Raw genomic sequence first — 19,979 nt, 5'->3', positions numbered from 1 at the left:
TCTGATCCTACTTATTTTCACTAGCATTCACTATGTTAGACGTCCAATCACCACCAACCTTTTCACCATCAAAATCGAAACAAAGAATTCATTAAGCACCTCTGACATTTCCACATTTTCTGTTACTGACTTTCCCCCCCTCATTGAGTAATGGGCCTCTTCTGTCCTTGGTCTTCCTCTTGATTCTAATGTATTTGTAGAATGATTTCTTGTTTCCTTTTATGTCCCTAGCTAGTTTGATCTCATTTTGTGCTTTGGCTTTTCTAATTTTGTTCCTACATGCTTGTGTTATTTGTTTATATTCATTCTTTGTAATTTGTCCTTCTACCCTTCCAAACCCAAACTATCTAAGTCCTTCCTACTCTACTTACTCCCAGTACCTAAGTGACCAGGGTGCTGGCTTCCAAAGGGATTGACTTGAAGCTACTAACAATACCCTGTCACACTCCTCCAATGGGGAACCAACCTTCAAGGCCCTGAATTCTGATACTGTTCACCAGAGGTGAGAGACTATTGTTAAATAAGTGAATAAAGATTAACAATCACTTCAAAGTTCTTTGGAATGAATATTTCCATTGGGTTTGTGTGTCTGTGTGTGTGAGAGAGATTTCCTCTCACTCAAAGCTTTCATTTGCAAACCATGTATTAAATCAGCCATAGTCAATAGGCAGACCACAGGTCAAATCTGGACAACCAGCCACTTTTGAATGGACCCAGAAATATTTTATTTACCTGTGGTGGTGAGTTGTTGTTGGTGGGCTGGTTTTTTTATTATTATTTTCCTCTGGAGTCTGGACCTTGACTATACCTTCAAAAAGAAATGTGGACCTTGACACAAAAATAATTGACTACCCCCGGATTAAATTTACATTCAGTCTCTTTTGTTTTTGCTAAACTGCATGTCTTGAGTGTCTGAACTGATGTGCCTGACTCATCTTAGCCATTGTTACTCATGGAATTGTTCCACTGAAGGCAATGGGACAACTGACATGAGCAAAGATTACTCGGCAGAGTCACTCTCTGCATGGCCATGGACTTCATGGTCCCGGTGTTACATTTCAGTCAGTCCTGGTGTTACATTTCAGTGATCTCACACAGCAGGGAGCTGGAAGGCGATTCCTCTGGGCACGGGAGGTTGGTTGCATCAGGACAGTTGTTTGCACTGTCTGCACAGAAAACACATCGCTAACTCCCCAGGCTCAGCCCCTTCAGTGGTGGACTCAAGGGAGACACAGCCTGCCAAGGAGAAGGATACAAATTACAGGAGACCGCTGCACTTAGCAAATGGAGGGGGAAGAGCATGTTCTAATGCAGATCACAGCAGCGGCTCATCCATTCAGGTGGACGCAGGTCTCTCTACTGAGAAGATCCAGATTCTGCAGAAGGATGAGAGACAAGCACCTCAGCTCAGGAACCTGAGTCCTGGTGACCAAACCCTGAGAAATAAGAGCTCATCGCTTCAAGCTTGGGCTGTCCTGTGATTACAGGTGAGCTCCCTCTGCCTGGCGGCATTTCTATCCCACCTTCCAAGCAGGAGCATGAATGTGCTTTGTGAATATTTGCAGTTTTAGCCTGACCTTCCCACAGCAGAGCCAGTTGGTGTGGATAGCACCATTTCAGAATGGGGAAATTGAGATATGTCTTGTGAAAGGTCCTCAGCTGGGGATCTGGCTCATTGACTCTGGAGTCAATTGAGTCTGGAATAGGAAAATAGGAATCCAAAATAAGTGATGCTGATAGAAAAGACCATAACAAGGGCACGGAAAATGTCACAAGGAAGTTAGCAGGGTAGCAGTTTCTCACAAAACTGGGTGACTGGGCAACAAAATGGTAGATGAAATTCAATGTTGATAAATGCAAAGTAATGCACATTGGAAAACATAATCCCAACTATACATATAAAATGAAAGGGTCTAAATTAGCTGTTACTACTCAAGAAAGAGATCTTGGAATCATTGTGGACAGTTCTCTGAAAACATCCACTCAATGTGCAGTGACAGTCAAAAAAGCGAACAGGATGCTGGGAATCATTAAGAAAGGGATAGACAATAAAACAGAAAAGATCATATTGCCAATATATAAACCCGTGGTAAGCCCACATCTTGAATACTTCATGCAGATGTGGTCACCCCATCTAAATTCATGGAGTATAGGTCCATAAATGGATGGGCAGGGATGGTGTCTCTAGCCTCTGTTTGCTAAAGGATGGGAATGGATTACTTCCTATAGAATCTCAGATAGTCATCTAGTTCAACCCCCTGTTCAAAGCAGGACCAATCCCCAACTATTTTTTTTTTGCCCCAGATGCCTAAACAGCTCCCTTAAGGATTGAGCTCACAACCCTGGGTTTAGCAGGCCAATGCTCAAATGACTAAGCTATCCCTCCCACCCTGTTATGTTCATTCCCTCTGGGGCACCTGGCATTGGCCATTGTCGTAAGCCAGGATACTGGGATAGATAGACCTTTGGTCTGATCCAGTATGGCCGTTCTTATGTTCTTATAATTTAAATCAGACTCTGTATCAGATGACTAGTGAATTGATAATTTAATGCCTATTTTTAAAAAAAGATTTCAGAGGTGATCCTAGCAATTAATAGGCTTAGTACCAGGCAAATTGCTTGAAACTATAGTAAAGGGAATTATCAGACACATTGGTGAACACGATATATTGGGAAAGAGTCAATATGACTTTTGTAAAGGGAAATCATCCCTCACCAATCTATCAAATTCTTTGAGTGTGGCAATAAGCCAGTGGATATAGTGTACTTGGACTCTCAGAAAGCCTTTTACAAGGTCCCTCAGCAAAGGCTCTTAAACAAAGTAAGAATTCATGGTATGAGGGAAGATCCTCTCATGGATCAGTAACTGGTTAAAAGGTAGGCAAGAAAAGAGAGAAATAAATGGCCTGTTTTCACAGTGGAGAGAGGTAAATTAGCTGTTACCACTCGAGAAGGATCTTGGAGTCATCGTGGATAGTTCTCTGATAATATTGACTCAATGTGCAGTGGCAATCAAAACTTTAACAGAATGCAAAAAACCATAAGGAAAGGGAAGATTAAAGACAGAAAATATTATAATACCACTATATAAATCTGTCGAACATGTGCAGTTGAATACTTCATGTAGTTCTGGTCATCCCATCTCAAAAAGATATATTAGAATTGGAAAAAGTACAGAGAAGGGCAACAAAAATTATTAAGGGTATGAAACAACTTGTGTATGAGAAGAAATTTAAAAAGTTTGGGACTGTTCAGGTTAGAAAAAAGATGATGGGGGGGATATGATACAGATCTATAAAAACATGTATGGTGCAGAGAAAGTGAATAGGGAAGTGTTATTTGCTCCTTCACATAACACACAAACTAGAGGTGACCCAATGAAATTAATAGGCAACAGGTTTAAAACAAACATAGGGAAGTACTTCTTCACACAACACACAGACAACCTGAGGGTTTTGTTGCCAGGGGATTTTGTGAAGGCCAAAATACAACTTGTTTAAAAGAAGAATTAGATAAGCTCATGAACAATATGTCCATCAATGGCTACTAGCCAAGATGGTCAGGGATGCAACCCCATGCTTCAGGTGTTCCTAAATCTCCAATTGCCAGAATCTGGGCCTGGATGACAGAGAATGGATCACTCAAAATAGCCCTGTTCTGTTCATTCCCTCTGAAGCATCCAGCACTGGATACTGTTGGAAGACCAGGTACTTGACTAGCTGGACCCCAAGTCTAACCCAGTATAGCCTTCTTATGTATTTATGAGCAGATTATGAAATAGACTAAAATTTAGCCAAACTAAATGAAAAAAAGTACTTTAATTTTATGTGTTTGTCATGGTAATAAACAGGATCAGGTCTTTGTGTACCCAACTGTGAAACTTGTTTAACACTCTTTAGTGTTGGACAGGAGTGGGTTATGTTAATGCCTTTGGCCCATTTATTCCGATGCAACAGGTCTGAGGAAAGTAACTCTACAGTGAGGATTTCAAATCATCCTGGGTTTGCCCCTTCCAAAATCTACCCCCAAATAAGATGCATTTGAATACTGCTACATAGTTAATATTGACAAGTACCATCTGAAACAGAAAAGGACTTTTCAACTCCTGCAGCCAGATATCTGCAATCATCAGTCATCATCATCATGATTAGGTTGTTGTGTGACATGATCTAAGAACCCTTTACTCCACTTCATAATTCATAAACTGCTGTCTTGTGTGACGGTGAAAATAAACATTCAATAAGTAGACAAATAGTGAGAATAATTACCATTAATTTTAATAGATGATATGTCCCTAAACACATTATTTTGGATTGAAATGCTTAATTCAAAAGTTTAGTTGATGTATTTATTGATATTTACTCCTCCAAGACCTCACATTCTGGCCATTGCCAGATGTGCAATGTTTCAATTCAACATCATTGTTCTGCTCCAATTCGGCACCAGAGTAGAGGAACAATTTGTCTGATCTGTCATGTCAAAATTGGGTTACCAGAGAAGTGTGCAGTTATTATCATTGTTATTGATCTGAGATGGCACGGGGAGGTCTGAAGAGATATTAGGGTTCAATTCTAGGACTAAGACACTTGTCCAAGGTCTAACTTTAGTCATAAAACTAGTGCTGGTATCCAGGTGAGGAGTTTTTATATTTTTATAGAATTAAATGATGACATTTCATTAACTTTTAACTCTATTCTCTTCTGATTCAAATGCACAGTTTGTTTCATTGTTCCTAGTCTCAAACCATGGCAGACATGGACTGGGGAAACCAAACGACCATCACAAAATTCCTCCTCCTGGGATTTGGGGATCTCCCTGACCTGCAAATTCTTCTCTTCCTGCTGTTCCTAGTGATCTACATCACAACTCTAGCTGGGAACATCCTCATCATAGTGCTTGTTGTGGCTGATCAGCATCTGCACACCCCCATGTACGTCTTCCTGGGGAACTTGTCCTTCTTGGAGACATGTTACAGCTCCACCATTCTGCCCAGGATGCTGGCCAGTCTCCTGACTGGGGACAGAACCATTTCTGTCAGTGGCTGCATCACACAACTGTATTTCTTTTGTGCGCTGGCATCTACAGAGTGCTATCTGCTAGCTGTGATGTCTTATGATAGGTATTTAGCGATATGTAAACCCCTTCATTATTCATCTCTTATGAATACCAGAGTTTGCCTTCAGTTGGCTGCTGGGTCATGGGTAAATGGTTGTTTGGCTATTACCATCTTCACATTATTCATGTTGCAGTTCATATTCTGTGGCCCGAACAAAATTGACCATTTCTATTGTGATTCCATCCCATTGATAAAACTCTCCTGTGGGGACACACGAGTTATCATATTGCTGGATTTCATCCTAGCCTGTATATTCACCCTGCCTCCATTTCTACTAACCTTGACATCCTATGTTTATATCATCACCACAATCCTGCGAATCCCTTCCACTACCGGGAGGCAAAAGGCCTTTTCCACCTGCTCCTCCCACCTCATTGTGGTGACAATTTTCTATGGGACACTAATGATTGTCTATCTGCTTCCAAAACTTGATACACTGAGATTCCTAAAGAAAGTTCTCTCTCTTTGTTACACAGTCCTGACTCCCCTGGTAAACCCCCTCATCTATAGCCTGAGAAACAGAGAGGTCAAAGAAGCCTTGCACAAAGCAGTCAGTAAATATGTGACGTTCACAAGGAACATAGAGAATCCTATATAATAACTAAGCTCCAGATTTTTAAAGGTGTTTATGTCCCAAGTGGGATCTTGAAATCAGTGAAGGCCTCAAGACACTTTTGAAACTCCCACAAGGCACCAAAATACCTTTGTAAATCTGGCCCTTACACTGAAGTTTTCAAAGCTACTGGGGTGATTTGGGCAAAAAGTCCCAATTGAAATTAAGTTGAAAATTCCTATTGAAAATCTCATTGCTCATGTTAAAAAATAGAGATAATCTGCATGGAGTTACTGAGATGGAGTCTCTATGGTTGCTCACTGTGTCCACAAAAAAATAGATAAGTGAGACTGTGAACCGGTTCCGTTAACCTCTCATGTTCAGCATTGATACAGGCATTGGGATAGTGTCTTTTCTCTTTGGGGCTGGCTAAACGTTCACTCTGCATCAGAAGGGTGTACAGTGCCTTTTTGTGTGTATTTTGTTTAAAGGCACAATCTCCACTAAATATGGAAGCCAATACCTATGTATATTCCCTGTTGTGGATTGTTTCTCTATAGTTTGCAGTGTTGTTGTAGCTGTATTGGTCCAGGATATTCTTTCTCTGTGTTAGATCATAAAATCTTGTAATCAAGTCTGTGGTTCCATGAGAAAAGCCATTTCATGTGAAAATAAATATTTGGGGGAAAAAACAAAAAAACAACCAATTATCTTTTGGTGCAAAATATGTGGGGACATAACTACAGGAAACCTGCTACCTCTGAAGTTATGCTATTGTCTTCCCTGTCACATGGGCCTGGCAAACTAACTACTCTTCATTACACTCACATAAGCCAGATGCAAAGAGCCTGGCATTAGCAGCAACCTATGGACACAGCACCAGGAAAATATTTATCACTCTCATCTGAGCTCAGTCCCTGCTGGGAGGAGCTGGAAAAAGGAAACCGCAGATAGCTCATAGGGGCCTTGGAGGCAGGGAGATTGGGCAAAGCCAAAGAAGCAGAGTCAAAGCCTAAGTCAATGAGGACAGTCCTGACCCAACTGGGTGTTTGCCAGGGCACTAGGGGATGCACACACGTAGAGCCGAGTCTGTTCCTGTGATCCAGGCCTTTCCAACAGTCCCTAAGCAGGGACTCAGCATGTGGCACTGCAGGGCAGTGGACACTCAGCTGCTGCCAAGTACATGAAGCAGTTCTAAGGTTGGGAGCTGCTACAATGAGTGTCTCCAAAACTGACTGTAACAAGCATAAGGCCCGAGAGGGCTAGTTCTCAGGGCATGGTGCTACCGTCCCAGGTGCTATAGTCAGCTCTACTGCTCCATGCAGGTCGCCTGGCAACATACTGAGACCCCTTAGAAGCTTTGGGACATGACAAGGAATTATTTACAAATATATGGCTATGGTGGGAGTCACCAGGTGGCGCAGTTACATATTGTCTTAAAAGTTTGTGATTTTGTTGGCATGTGAGCAGTACGCAGCCTTTAAAGAAAGCTGCATTGCTCACACAGCACCTTGCTATTTTCTCCTTGTGAATGAGCTCCTCCTTCCACTCCCAGAAACCCAGGCTGGTCGGCCCACTTTGTAAATGAAGCAACACACACTGTCCAGCAGGGTATCTGCCCTGAGTGTCTTTCTTGTTATTTATGCTCCAGGTACATCACAACATAGCAGCATTTATGTGGCGCCTCCCCCTCCCTACTCCCCGCCTCAGCCTTTTAGCTCCTAACAACACCCTGTCAGCCTTCTCCAATGGGAACCAATCTTCAAGGCCCTAAATTTTGCTACTGTTCACCAGAAGCGAGAGACTATTGTTAAATAAATGAATAAAGATTAAAAATCACATCAAAGTTCCTTGGATAAATATTTCCATTGGGTTTGTGTGTCAGTGTGAGAGAGAGATTTCCTTTCATTCAAAGCTTCCATTTGCAAACTATGGATTAAATTTACATTCTTTCTCCTTCATTTTGGTAAACTGCATGGTTTGACCACCCAATACAGCGTGCCTGACTCATCTTAGCCATTGTTACTCGTGGAGTTGTTCCACTGAAGGCAATGGGACAACTGACATGAGCAAAGATTACTCAGCAGAGTCACTCTGCATGGCCATGCACTCTATGGGCTCTGTGTTACATTTCAGCCATGCAGAGCAGTGATCTCATACAGCAGGGAGAAGGAGGTGTGGGAGGTTGATTGCATCAGGACAGTTGTTTGCACTGTCTGCACAGAAAACACAGGGCTAATTCCCCCAGCTCAGCCCCTTCGGAGATGGACTCAAGGGAAACGCAGCCTGCCATGGAGAAAGACAGAAATACAAGGAGACCTCTGCACTTTGTACATGGGAGGCACAGCATGTTCTAACACACATTGAAGCAGCTGGTCGTCCATTCAGGTGGATACAGGTCTCTCCACTGAGACGATCCAGATTCTTCAGAAGGATGGGAGACGAGAACCTCAGCTGAGGAACCTGAGTCCTGTCTGCCAAACCCTTGAGAAATACGAGCTCATCGCTTCAAGCTTGGGGTGTCCTGTGGTTGCAGGTGAGCTCCATCTGCCAGAAGGCATTTCTATCCCACCTTCCAAGCAGGGGCATGAATGTGCTATGTGAATATTCACAGTTTTAGCCTCACCTCCCCACAGCAGTGCCTGTCGGAGTTAATAGCACCATTTCAGAACAGGGAAATTGAGATGCTTGCCTGGTGCGAGGTCCTCAGCTAGGGATCTGGCCCATTGACTCCAATGGAGCGATGGATGATTTACACTGGTGGGAGAGCTGGCTTGGCCCCATTGATTCCAAAGGAGCTATTGATTATTTACACCAGCGTGCGATCTGGGTCAGTGTGACTAGGATGAAGCCTGGAACAGGAGAATGGGAATCCAAATTAAGCAAAGTGATAGAAAAGAACAAAACAAGGGCATGTAAAACATAAGGAGGAAATTAGCAGGGTAGCGCAAAGTGTGCTGGCCGTTTAAGGGAAGATGGGCTCAGCACAACCTGTGCCTTCTCATCTGAACAGAGATGATGAATTTGGGTTTGGGTGACATGATGGCAGCTCATGGCTGAGGCTTCCTAAAAGAAGAGACCAGCCGAGCTCCCCTGCTCAGAGAGGTCTGGGGAGCTGTCAAAGAGCTGGGCCTGATAGCCCAGCAAAGAGCAGAGACCTGAAAGGAGACTTCTGTAGGGCATGCAGAGGGGACCCAGTGTCAGAAAGGAGTGGGAAAGAAACTCTCCATAGCAGCGGTAAGGGACAGGAGCAAACCCTAGATGGAATCAGGAGGGGCTTGCTGGGAGATTCTGTCTCTGAGTTAAACTGTTATTTCATGTCACAGACAAGATCTCAGAAGGGAGAGTAATTCAAATGCACCAGCTGTGGCAGATTGTTTGACTTGGGACGAGGAGAAATTAAGGCAGTGTCTGATACAAGATGAGATCAGACTCTCAGAGAGGGCCAGAGGGAACTTGAAGTATAAGTGCTCTAGGTAAAACGCAAGCAACAAACCAATTCAGTATGTCTGAGTCAGGGAACTGGAAGAGGCTCTGTGGATCCACTGAATCATCAGGGAATAAAGAGAAGGACAAGAGTTAGTGGGAAAGTGTCCAGTGACACTCAGTTTAATTGGAAAATGTCAATTTGGCAGAATGAAATATGTAGTAGAATCGTAGAAATATAGGGCTGGAAGGGGAATTGAGAGGAAATCTAGCCCAGTCCTCTGTGCTGAGGCAGGACAAAGGAAACTTAAGGAAATCCCTATCAGGTGTTCATCCAACCTGTTCTTTAAAACCTGAGATGATGGGGATTCCCTAACCTTCCTTAAAAGCCTATTCCAGACCTTAACTCCCCTTAAAGTTATTTGCAGTGTTGTGGTAGCTGTGTTGGTCCCAGGATATGAAAGACACAAAGTGAGTACTTTCTTTTATTGGACCAACATCTGTTGGTGGAAGAGACAAGCTATCGAGCTCCACAGAGCTCTCCTTCAATACAGCTGCCCATGCCCAACACTTGCTTTGACAATGTCTGTTCAACCCCCATTTGTGCTAGGTCTCCCAAAGAATTAAGGCAGCCAACCTGACCTCAACCCCTGAACAAGCTCTTCTTCTAAGCTGCCAATATACATTGTTGGCCTTTTTCCACGCGAAAAATAAGGATCTGTTCGAGAACTGTCACTGGCTAGAGGTTTGTGACTTGAACAGGAGCATACAAATGCATAGATGAAATCTTCTCTCTGCCCATAAGCTGAAGACCTGAAGAAGAGCTCTCTGGAGCTCAAAAGATTCTTTCTTTCCCCAACATAGGGCCAATAAAAGATAGTACCTCACCCACCTGGTTTCTCTCATACCCTTATAGTTAGAAAGCTTTTCCTAATTAGATCATAAGTAACAGTCAGCATGGATTTGTGGAGACCAAGTCATTCAAATCAACCTACGATCCTTTTTTGACTTGTATAAGGAGGAAGCAGTAGATGTGATCTATCTCAACTTTAGTAAGGCTTTTGATACTGTCTCGTATGACCTTTTCATAAGCAAATTAGGGAAATATAGCCTAAGTGAACCTATTCTAGGGTGGGTGCACAACTGGTTGGAAAACCATACTCAGAGAGTAGTTATCAATGTTTCAGAGTCAAGCTGGAAGGGCATATCGAGTGGGGTCCTACAGGGATTGGTCCTGGGTGTGCTTCTATTCAGTATCTTCATAAATGATTTGGATAAGGGCACAGAGAGTACACTTATAAAGTTTGTGGACAATACCAAGTTGGGAGGAGGGTGTTTGCAAGCACTTTGGGGGTCAGGATTAAAGTTCAAAATGATCTTGACAAATTGAAGAAATGGTTCAATAAGCACAAAGGCATAGAACTACACTTCAGAAGGAATATTCACTTGCATAAATTGTAAGCAAGACATGAGAAGTAATTCTTCCACTCTACTCAGCACTGATAAGGCCACAGCTGGAGTATTGTGTCCAGTTCTGGGCACCACACTTTGGGAAAGATATAGACAAATTGGAAAATGTCCATATGAGAGCAACAAAAATCATTAAAGGTCTAGAAAACATGACCTAAGAGGAAAGATTGAAACAATTGGGTTTGTTTAGTCTGGAAAAGAGAAGACTGAGAGGGGACATGATAGCAGACTTCAACTTTATAAAAGGCTGTTATAAAGAGGAGGGTGATACATTGTTTTCCTTAACAACTGAGGACAGGAGAAGAAGCAATGGGCTTAAATTGCAGCAAGGGAGATTTAGGTAGGATGTTAGGAAAAACGTCCTAACTGTCAGGGTAGTTAAGCACTGGAAAAAATTACCTAGGAAGGTTGTGGAATCTCCATTACTGAAGGTTTTTAAGAACAGGTTAGACAAACATGTGTAAGGAATGATCTAGATAATACTGAGTGCAGGGGACTGGACTAGATGACCTATCGAGGTCCCTTCTAGTCCTATAATTCTATGATTCTAATATCTAAGATAAAGCTTTGCTGCAGACTAAGCCTATTACTTCTTGTCCCACCTTTCGTGGACATGGAGAGGAATTGATAACCATCTTCTTTATAACAGCCCTTTACATATTTGAATGCTCTTATCGGGTCCTCCCTCAGTCTTCATTTCTCATGACTAAACATGCTCAGGTTTTTTTGTTTGTTTGTTTTTTTAACCTTTCCTCAGAGGTCAGATTTCCCAAATATTTTATTCTTTGTGTTGCTCTCCTCTGGACACTCTCAGGTTAATCAACAGCTTTCCTCAAACTGCAGTGCCCACAACTGGACATAGTACTCCAGCTGAGGCCTCATCAGTACTGAGTACAGCAGGACAATTACCTCCCATGTCTTACATATAAGACTCCTGTTAATACACCCCAGAATGGTTTTACAGTTTCTGCAATCCTTGTCAGCAGTACTACCACTGCTGCATTTTTTAACTTCCTAAGAGAACTACTTTGTACATTTTTTATTGAATTTCATCTTCTTGATTTCAGCCCAATTCTCAATTTTTTCAATGTAATTTTGAATTCTAATCCTGTCCTCCAAAGTTCTGGCAACACCTCCCACCTTGTTGTCATCCATGAATTGTATATGCATACTATCCATTGTACTATACATGCCATTAATTAAAATGTTGACTAGTATCAGAGGCAGGACTGAACCCTGTGGGACTTCTCTAGATACACCCTTCCAATTTTTACAGGGAACCGTTGATAACTGCTTTTTGAGTATAGTCTTTCAACCAGTTGTAGTAATTCCATTCAGACCACATTTTCCTAGTTTGCTTATGATACTATCATGTAGGACTGTGTCAAAAAAAACTTACTAAAATCAGCAAATATCATGTCTATAGCTTCCCCCTGTCCACTAGGCCAGGAACCTTGTTTTAACAAGGACATTGGTTTTGTTCGGCATGATTTGTTGTTGACAAATTTATGTCAGCTCTTCCTTATAATCCCATCGTCCTCTAGGTGCTTACAGAATGATGGTTTAATAATTTGTTCCTGTATATTTCCATGTATTGAACTTTGGCTGATTGTCTATAATTCCCCAGGTCCTCTTTCTTCCCCTTTTCAGAGATTGGCAGTATCTTTGCCCTTGTCCACTCCTCTGGGGCCTCGCCTGTTCTCCATGAGTTCCCAAAGATAATTGCTTAGCTGTTCAGCTAAGTTAGTTCCTTAAGTGCTCTAGAATGAATTTTATCAGGCCCTGCCAACTTGAATACATCTAATTTATCCAAATATTCTTTAACCCTCTCTTTCCCTGTTCTGGCTTGTGTTCTTCACCTTTGTTGTTTATATTAACACTATATTCAAATTTCTTGTATTAAACTTCCATCAATCATTATCTCCCCTCCCAGCTCCAGGTCCTGGAGAGGCAGAGCCCCAGGGTTCTCTGTCTCCCCACAGCCCAGCTTGGAGGACAGGCAATAACGTGCCATAGCTGGTAAAAAGAGGGTCCGGCTGGAGAATCTTGCCTGTATGCTCTGGGTTCTACTGATCGCCATATTTGGGGTCGGGAAGGAATTTTCCTCCAGGGTAGATTGGCAGAGGCCCTGGAGGTTTTTCGCCTTCCTCCGCAGCATGGGGCAGAGGATTCTCTGCGACTAGAAGTCTTTAAATCACGATCTGGAGACTTCAACAGCTGAGTTAAGGGAAAGTAGGTGGGTCAGCTTTTGTGGCCTGCATCATGCAGAAGGTCAGACTAGATGACCATATTGGTCCCTTCTGACCTTAAAGTCTATGAGTCTATGAGTCTATGAGACAGATAGTGCCTTTCTGGCTCTTGGAGTTGGAAGGAACTGGGGGAGCCAGTGGTCGAGGTCTCTGCCTCTCTAGCAGCCAGGCTGGAAGGCTATTCTCAGTTTCACTGATATTGACCATAGTTGGGCTTGACACAATTCCATTTTTCTTTGTCTTTTAATTTTGACAAATAACCTTGAAGTTTATTTTAAAGCATTTTTACCAATTTAAATATTCACCGCAGTATGTAATTATAGGTTCCATGTATTTTTTTTTCTGATTGCTATCAAAATACATTTTCACAGTTGTGGGATATTATGGGGTGGGGAAGATAATTATTTTATAAAAGAAGACATTGAGATTCAAAAAGTTAATGCTTTATAACTGTTAAACCACAAATTGTCAACATCACATGTCAAAATATACAAAGTGAATATCCTTAAATAAACAGATCACACCTGTATTTACTGTTCATCCATTAGTCCAGTTATAACAAGCCTAATTCAAAAGTCTAAATCAGTGTATTCTAGCTCTAAGAAGTTCTCAGGCAGCATTTTTCTTTGTTTGCCTATATGTATATTTCAATTATTATTTATGGAAACATTTTTGTCCGTTTGTGTGTGTATGGTGACATCCACATTACCAATAAAAATCAAATCCTGCCAAACCTAACAATAGCCAACATTTAGGGCCACTGGAAAGCTCAAAAATTCCTTTTAATCTCTCCTGAAATGAAATTTTTATTTTACCTTCCTTTATGGGAAAATGTTCAGGGTTTTGACAGTTTAATCCGGTTTGGGATAAAACATTTTGCTGAAAATCTCAACATTTTCCCTTAAAGGAATCCTATCCTTTTCAGCTATCTGTAGTAAGACATTGCACAGAGGGTCAGGGTGATATTTCCAAAGTCACCTCAGAGATCAGGATACCCAGTTCCCCTAGACTGCTCTGAAATTCTCTTAATTGTATTGACCACAAAGTATGTTGGGAAGTTACTGATGTCCAATCTCTCTTTACGGGTAACAAAGACAACGTGCTTTCTTAGGATGAAACATCAAAGGAGTAGGTTCTTGAACCAACTTGAACTTTCATTTTTATGTGACATGCTGCAGAAGGCCTTCCGTGAGTAGGGAACAGTAGGGTTCTTCAATGGGGCCCTTTAATTCTCAAAGAATAGAGGACCAATCCTATGCATTAGAGAGGGGTGAACCTAAATTGCAGAGAAGCTTATGCCAGATATTTAGACTGTGAGTTCAAAGGCAGCATCTTTCTCCTTCAGTCCCTTTCTCATTCCTGTATTATCAATCCATGATCATTATGGACTGTTGAATGAATTCCGATGGAATCTATGATCCATAGGTGTTAGTACAACAATTAATTATAAATACAGTAGAACCTGAGTGTTACGAACACCAGAGTTCTAAACTGATCGGTCAACCACACACCTCATTTGGAACCAGAAATGCACAATCAGGCAGCAGCAGAGACCAAAGAAGAAAGCAAGTATAGTATAGTTCTCTGTTAAAAGTAAACTACTAAAAAAATAACGAGAAAGCAGCATTTTTCTTCTCTATAGTACAGTTTCAAAGCTGTATTAAGTCAATGTTCAGACTCTAAGAGCTTTCTTGAGCGGTAACAGCTAATTTACACCACATCATTTTGCATGTACAAGTAGGATTATGTTTTCCAGGGTTCATAACTCTAAAGTTTTGAAAGAACAACTATAATGTTTTGTTCAGAGTGATGAATATTTTAGAATTACAAACAACCTCCATTCCCGAGGTGTTCGTAACTCTGACTTTCTACTATAGTTGAAAAAGGAAACACTTATTAATAAAGAGTATAGCAGTAGGAAAATAGTACTGACCACCTGACCAGGATGGTGACAGTGATTGTGAAATGGTCAGGATGATTTGAAAGGCTACCAAAACAGGAAACCTAATAGTTAAATGGAAATTAAGAGGATTAGTCACAGCAGTGAAATGACTACAAGCTGCATGGATACTATTTAAAAACACCACAATAGAGAAAGAGGTTAAATGTATACCCCCCCAATACTAAAAAAAATAACCCAATAAGATGATCAGAAAAATGATACCATGGCTAACAACGGAGTAAAAGAGGTGATTAGAGGCAAAAAGATATACTTTAAAAATTGAAAGTCAAACCCTACTGAGGAAAATAGAAAGGAACATAAATTCTGTCAAGTTAAGTGTAAAAGTATAATTACACAAGTCAAGGAAGTACTTCTTCACACAACACACAGTCAACCTGTGGAATTTATTGCCAAGGGATTTTGTGAAGGCCAAAAGTATAACTGGGTTCAATGAAGAATTAGATAAACTCATGGAGGATAGACTATAGAATCATAGAACTGGAAGGTGTCACACCCCAATGGCCCCCTCCCCGTAGGGATTCCCCCTTGAGAGGTCATCTAGTCCAGTCCCCTGCACTTGTAGCAGGATTAAGTATTATCTAGACCATCACTGACAGGTGTTTGTCTAACCCACTCTTAAAAATCTCCAATGATGGAGATTCCACAACCTCCCTAGGCAATTTTTTCAGTGCTTAACCACCCTGACAGTTAGGAAGTGTTTCCTAATGTCCAACCTAAACCTCCCTTGCTGCAATTTAAGCCCATTGCTTCTTGTCCTATCCTCAGAGGGTAAGATTTTTTTTCTTCCTCCTCCTTGTAACAGCCTTTTACATACTTGAAAACTGTTTTCATGTCCCCTCTCAGTCTTCTCTTTTCTAGACTAAGCAAACCCAATTTTTTCAATCTTCCCTCACAGGTCATGTTTTCGAGACCTTGAATCATTTTTATCGCTTTTCTCTGGACTCTCACAAATTTGTCCACATCTTTCCTGAAATGTGGCACCCAGAACTGGACACAATACTCCAGTTGAGGCCTAATCAGTGCAGAGTAGAGTGGAAGAATTACTTCTTGTTCTTGTATACAACACTCCTGCTAATACAGCCCAGAATGATGTTTGCTTTTTTTGCAACAGTATTACACTGTTGACTCATATTTAGCTTGGGGTCCACTATGACCCCCAGATCCCTTTCCACACTACTCCTTCCTAGGCAGTCATTTCCCACTTTGTATGTGTGCAACTGATTGTTCCTTCCTAAATGGAGTACTTGGCTATTAGCCAAGATGATCAGGGATGCATCCCCATGCTCTAGGTATTCCTACACCTCTGATTACCAGAAGCTGGGCCTGGACGAAAGGGGATGAATCACTCAAAATTCCCCTGTTCTGTTCATTCCCTCTGAAGCATCTGGCATTGGCTACTGTTGGAAGAATGGGTACTGGGCTAAATGGACCAATATTCTTACCCAGTATGGCCTCCTTATGTTCTTAAGAATAGGTGGCTCATGTAATTGATAAATCAAAATTTAGTCAAGCTCAAGGGGAAAAAAAAGACTTTACTTAATTATGCGTTTGCCATGATACTAAGCAGGCTGAGGTCTTTGTGTACCCAAACCTGAAACTTGATTAACACTATTTAATGTTGGACAGCAGTGGGTTATGTTAATGCTATTGACCCACTTATTCCAAAGCAACAGGTCTGAGGAGAATCACTCTATAGTGAGGATTGCAAATGATCCTGGGTTTGCCCCTTCCAAAATCTACCCCCAAATAAGATGAATTTGAATACTGCTATATAGGTAATATTGACAAGTATCATCTGAAATAGAAAAGGAATTTACATCTCCAGATATCTGCAGTCATCAGTCATCATCATCATCATGATTAGGTTTCTGTGTGACATGATCTAAGGAAGCATTTACTCCACTTCAGAATTTATGGTATAAACTGCTGTCTTGTGTGACAGTGAAAATATATACTCCTTTACTTACAGAACACTAAAATATTCAATAAATAGGCATATGGTAAGAATAATTAACATTAATTTACATAGATATGCCCCTAAACACATTACTCCAGATTGAAATGCATAATGCAAAATTTTAGTTGAAGTATTTACTGATATTTACTCCTCCAAGACCTGACTTTCTGCTCATTGTCAACTGTGCAATGTTCCAGTTCAACATCATTGTTCTGCACCAATAAGACAATAGATGGGACATGAGAGTAGAGGAGCAATTTATCTGATCTGTCATGTCAATATTGGTTACGAGAGAAGTGGGCTGGTTTTATCATTATTATTGATTTGAGGTGGCATGGGGAGGTCTGAAGGGATAGCAGTGTTCAGTTCTAGGACTAAGACATTTGCCCAAGGCCTCACTTTAGACCAGTGGTTCCCAAACTGGGGTTCGCGAACCCCTCGGGGTTCGCACAATGTTACAGGGGGTTCGCCAGAAAAATTTCCTTAATGGTGGCCAGAGGACCCCCAGGCATGGGAGGCAGCAGGTGTGACCCAGTTGCGGAGCAGACAGCCCTGTGGAGCGCTGAGTGGGCAGTTGAGCCCCAGTCAGCACGGGGCCGGGCAGTTGGGACCAGAAGGCCGGGCAGTTGGGGCCGGCAGCCCGAAACCCAGCAGTCAGCAGGGGACAGCAGCCCGAGCCCTGTGTAGTGTGGAGCCGGCAGCCCAGACCCCAGCGCGGGTCCAGCAGCCTGAGCCCCATCATGGGCAGGGAGGCAGCTGAGACCCCAGGCACGCAGGTGGCAGCTTGGACCCCTTGGCAGACGGGAAGTTGGGTGGCATGATGGGCAGAGTGAGCAGGGGCCGTGCTGTACCTGGGGGGTGGTCCAGGCTAATTTGTCCCTCACCGGGCACCCTCCTAGGGATGGCCCTGGTGGTGGAAGAAAAGGTGTTTGCACACCAAACCAGCCGGAACCAGGTAGTAGTCAATGTAGCAGTGTCCAGGTGCCTCAGTAATTCAATACTAAGTCATTTTCTCTGGAGTGCTGTTTTGCTTCAGTGAGAGGTGAGTGAATGTTAGCATCACACTGAGAAGATTTAAACTTTAATCCCTGGAAATATTCATTTTTAGGAAGGGGGTTCAGGAGAGTTCACATTTTAGAGAAAGGGATTCACAGGTTGTTAAAGTTTGGAAACCACTGCTTTAGACCTAAAGTTAGGGCTGGTAACCAAGGGAGGGTAAGGAGTTTTTAAACTTTTATGAAATTAAATGGTGAGACCTGATTAACGTTTAGCTCTATGTTCTTCTAATTCGAATGCACAGTTTGTTTAATTGTTCCTAGTCTCAGCCCATGGAAGACACGGACTGGGGAAACCAAACCACCATCATGGAATTCATTCTCCTGGGATTTGGGGATCTCCCTGACCTGCAAATTCTTCTCTTCCTGCTGTTCCTAGTGATCTACACCACAACTGTGGCTGGGAACACCCTCATTGTGCTGCTTGTTGTGGCTGATCAGCACCTGCACACCCCCATGTACTTCTTTCTGGGGAATTTGTCCTGCTTAGAGACCTGCTACACCTCCACCATTCTGCCCAGGATGCTGGCCAGTCTCCTGACTGGGGATAAAACCATCTCAGTCAGTGGCTGCCTCACACAACTGTACTTCTTTGGTGCTCTGGCATCTACAGAATGCTATCTGCTAGCTGTGATGTCTTATGATCGGTATTTAGCAATATGTAAACCCTTGCATTATTCATCTCTTATGAATATCAGGTTTTGTCTCCAGTTGGCTGCTGGGTCATGGTTAAATGGGTGTTTAGCTATTACCATCTTCATATTATGTGTGTCACAGTTCATATTCTGTGGTCCAAATGAAATTGACCATTTCTATTGTGATCCCATCCCACTGATAAAACTCTCCTGCGGGGACACTCGCCTGATCATATTGGTGGATTTCATTCTAGCCTGTGTATTCACCTTGCCTCCATTTCTACTAACCCTGATGTCCTATGTGTGTATCATAGCCACCATCCTGAGAATCCCGTCCACCACAGGGAGGCAAAAGGCATTTTCCACCTGCTCCTCCCACCTCATTGTGGTGACAATTTTCTATGGGACACTAATGATCGTCTACATGCTACCGAAAGTTGATACACTGAGAGTCCTAAATAAAGTGCTCTCGCTTTGCTACACAGTACTGACTCCCCTGGTGAACCCCCTCATCTACAGCCTGAGAAACAGAGAGGTCAGGGAAGCCTTGCACAAAGCGCTCAGTAAATACATAACTTTCACAAAGAACATAGAGAATCCTAGATAATAACTAAGCTCCAGATTTTTCAAGGTGTTTACCCCCAAGTGAGATTTTGAAATCAGTGGAAGCACCAATATGCTTTTGAAACTCCCATGAGGTACCTAAAATACCTTTGAAAATCTGGACCTTAGCCTGAGGTTTTCAAAGCTACTGGGGTGATTTGGGCAAAAAGTCCCCATTGCAATTAAGTTGAAAACTCCCATTGAAAATCTCATCGCCCATGTTAAAAAATAGAGATAATTTGCATGGAGTTACTGAAATAGAGTCTCTATGGTTCCTCGCTGTGTTCATGTAACACAATAGAAGGGAAAGTGAGGCTGTGGACAACTCCATCAACCTCTCATGTTCAGCACTGATACTTACAGTGGGTTAGTGTCTTTTCTCTTTGGGATTCGCTAAACGTTCACTCTGCGTGAGAAGATTCTATATGGAACTGACATGTTGTGTAAAGCACAATCTCCACTAAATATCAAAGCAAATCCCTGTGTACATCCCCTGTTGTACATTGTTTCTCTATAGTTTGCAGTATTGTTGTAGCTGTATTGGTCCCAGGAGATTGTTTCTCTGTGTTAGATCATAAAACCTTGTAATCCAATTCAGAAAACCTAATACAATCAATGTGGAGACAAAATATCCACATGGTTTGTGTTTCCATGAGAGAAGCCATTTTATGTCAAAATATATCCTCAACCCTGCTGTGAGCAATTGGCAAAAGGAAGCTGCAGATGGCTCATAGGGCCCTTGGAGGTGTGGATGTTGGGCAAAGACAATGAAGCAGACTCAGAACCCAGGTCAATGGGGACAGTCCTGACCCACCTGGGGGTTGCCAGGGAACTAGGAGATGCACACGCATAGAGCCGATTCTGTTCCTGGGGCTGGACCTGTCCAACGGTCACTGAGAAGGGACTCAGCACGTGGCACTGCAGGGCAGTGGACACTCAGCTGCTGCCAAGT

General features: G+C 42.3%; 2 protein-coding genes across 2 annotated transcripts; both read left to right on the top strand.

Annotated features, from left to right (window-relative positions):
• Window positions 1–4,745: 4,745 nt before the first annotated feature.
• On the top strand, window positions 4,746–5,714 carry LOC112115777 (olfactory receptor 10A4-like). The gene has a single exon (XM_026652495.1). The coding sequence runs from the start codon at window positions 4,746–4,748 to the stop codon at window positions 5,712–5,714; it is 969 nt and encodes a 322-aa protein (XP_026508280.1).
• A 12,348-nt stretch (window positions 5,715–18,062) lies between these two features.
• On the top strand, window positions 18,063–19,031 carry LOC112115779 (olfactory receptor 6N1-like). The gene has a single exon (XM_024212965.2). The coding sequence runs from the start codon at window positions 18,063–18,065 to the stop codon at window positions 19,029–19,031; it is 969 nt and encodes a 322-aa protein (XP_024068733.2).
• Window positions 19,032–19,979: the final 948 nt, after the last annotated feature.

Source organism: Terrapene carolina, unplaced genomic scaffold (genome assembly GCF_002925995.2).
Source record: "Terrapene carolina triunguis isolate 2854851 unplaced genomic scaffold, T_m_triunguis-2.0 Scaffold119, whole genome shotgun sequence".
Classification (NCBI taxonomy): Eukaryota; Metazoa; Chordata; order Testudines; family Emydidae; genus Terrapene; species Terrapene triunguis.
Note: the sequence above shows the minus strand (reverse complement) of the source record. Positions and strands in the feature narration are given on the sequence as shown.

Coding starts and splice junctions, on each gene's coding strand:
- LOC112115779 (XM_024212965.2), top strand. CDS start 18,063: ATGGAAGACACGGACTGGGGAAACCAAACCACCATCATGGAATTCATT.
- LOC112115777 (XM_026652495.1), top strand. CDS start 4,746: ATGGCAGACATGGACTGGGGAAACCAAACGACCATCACAAAATTCCTC.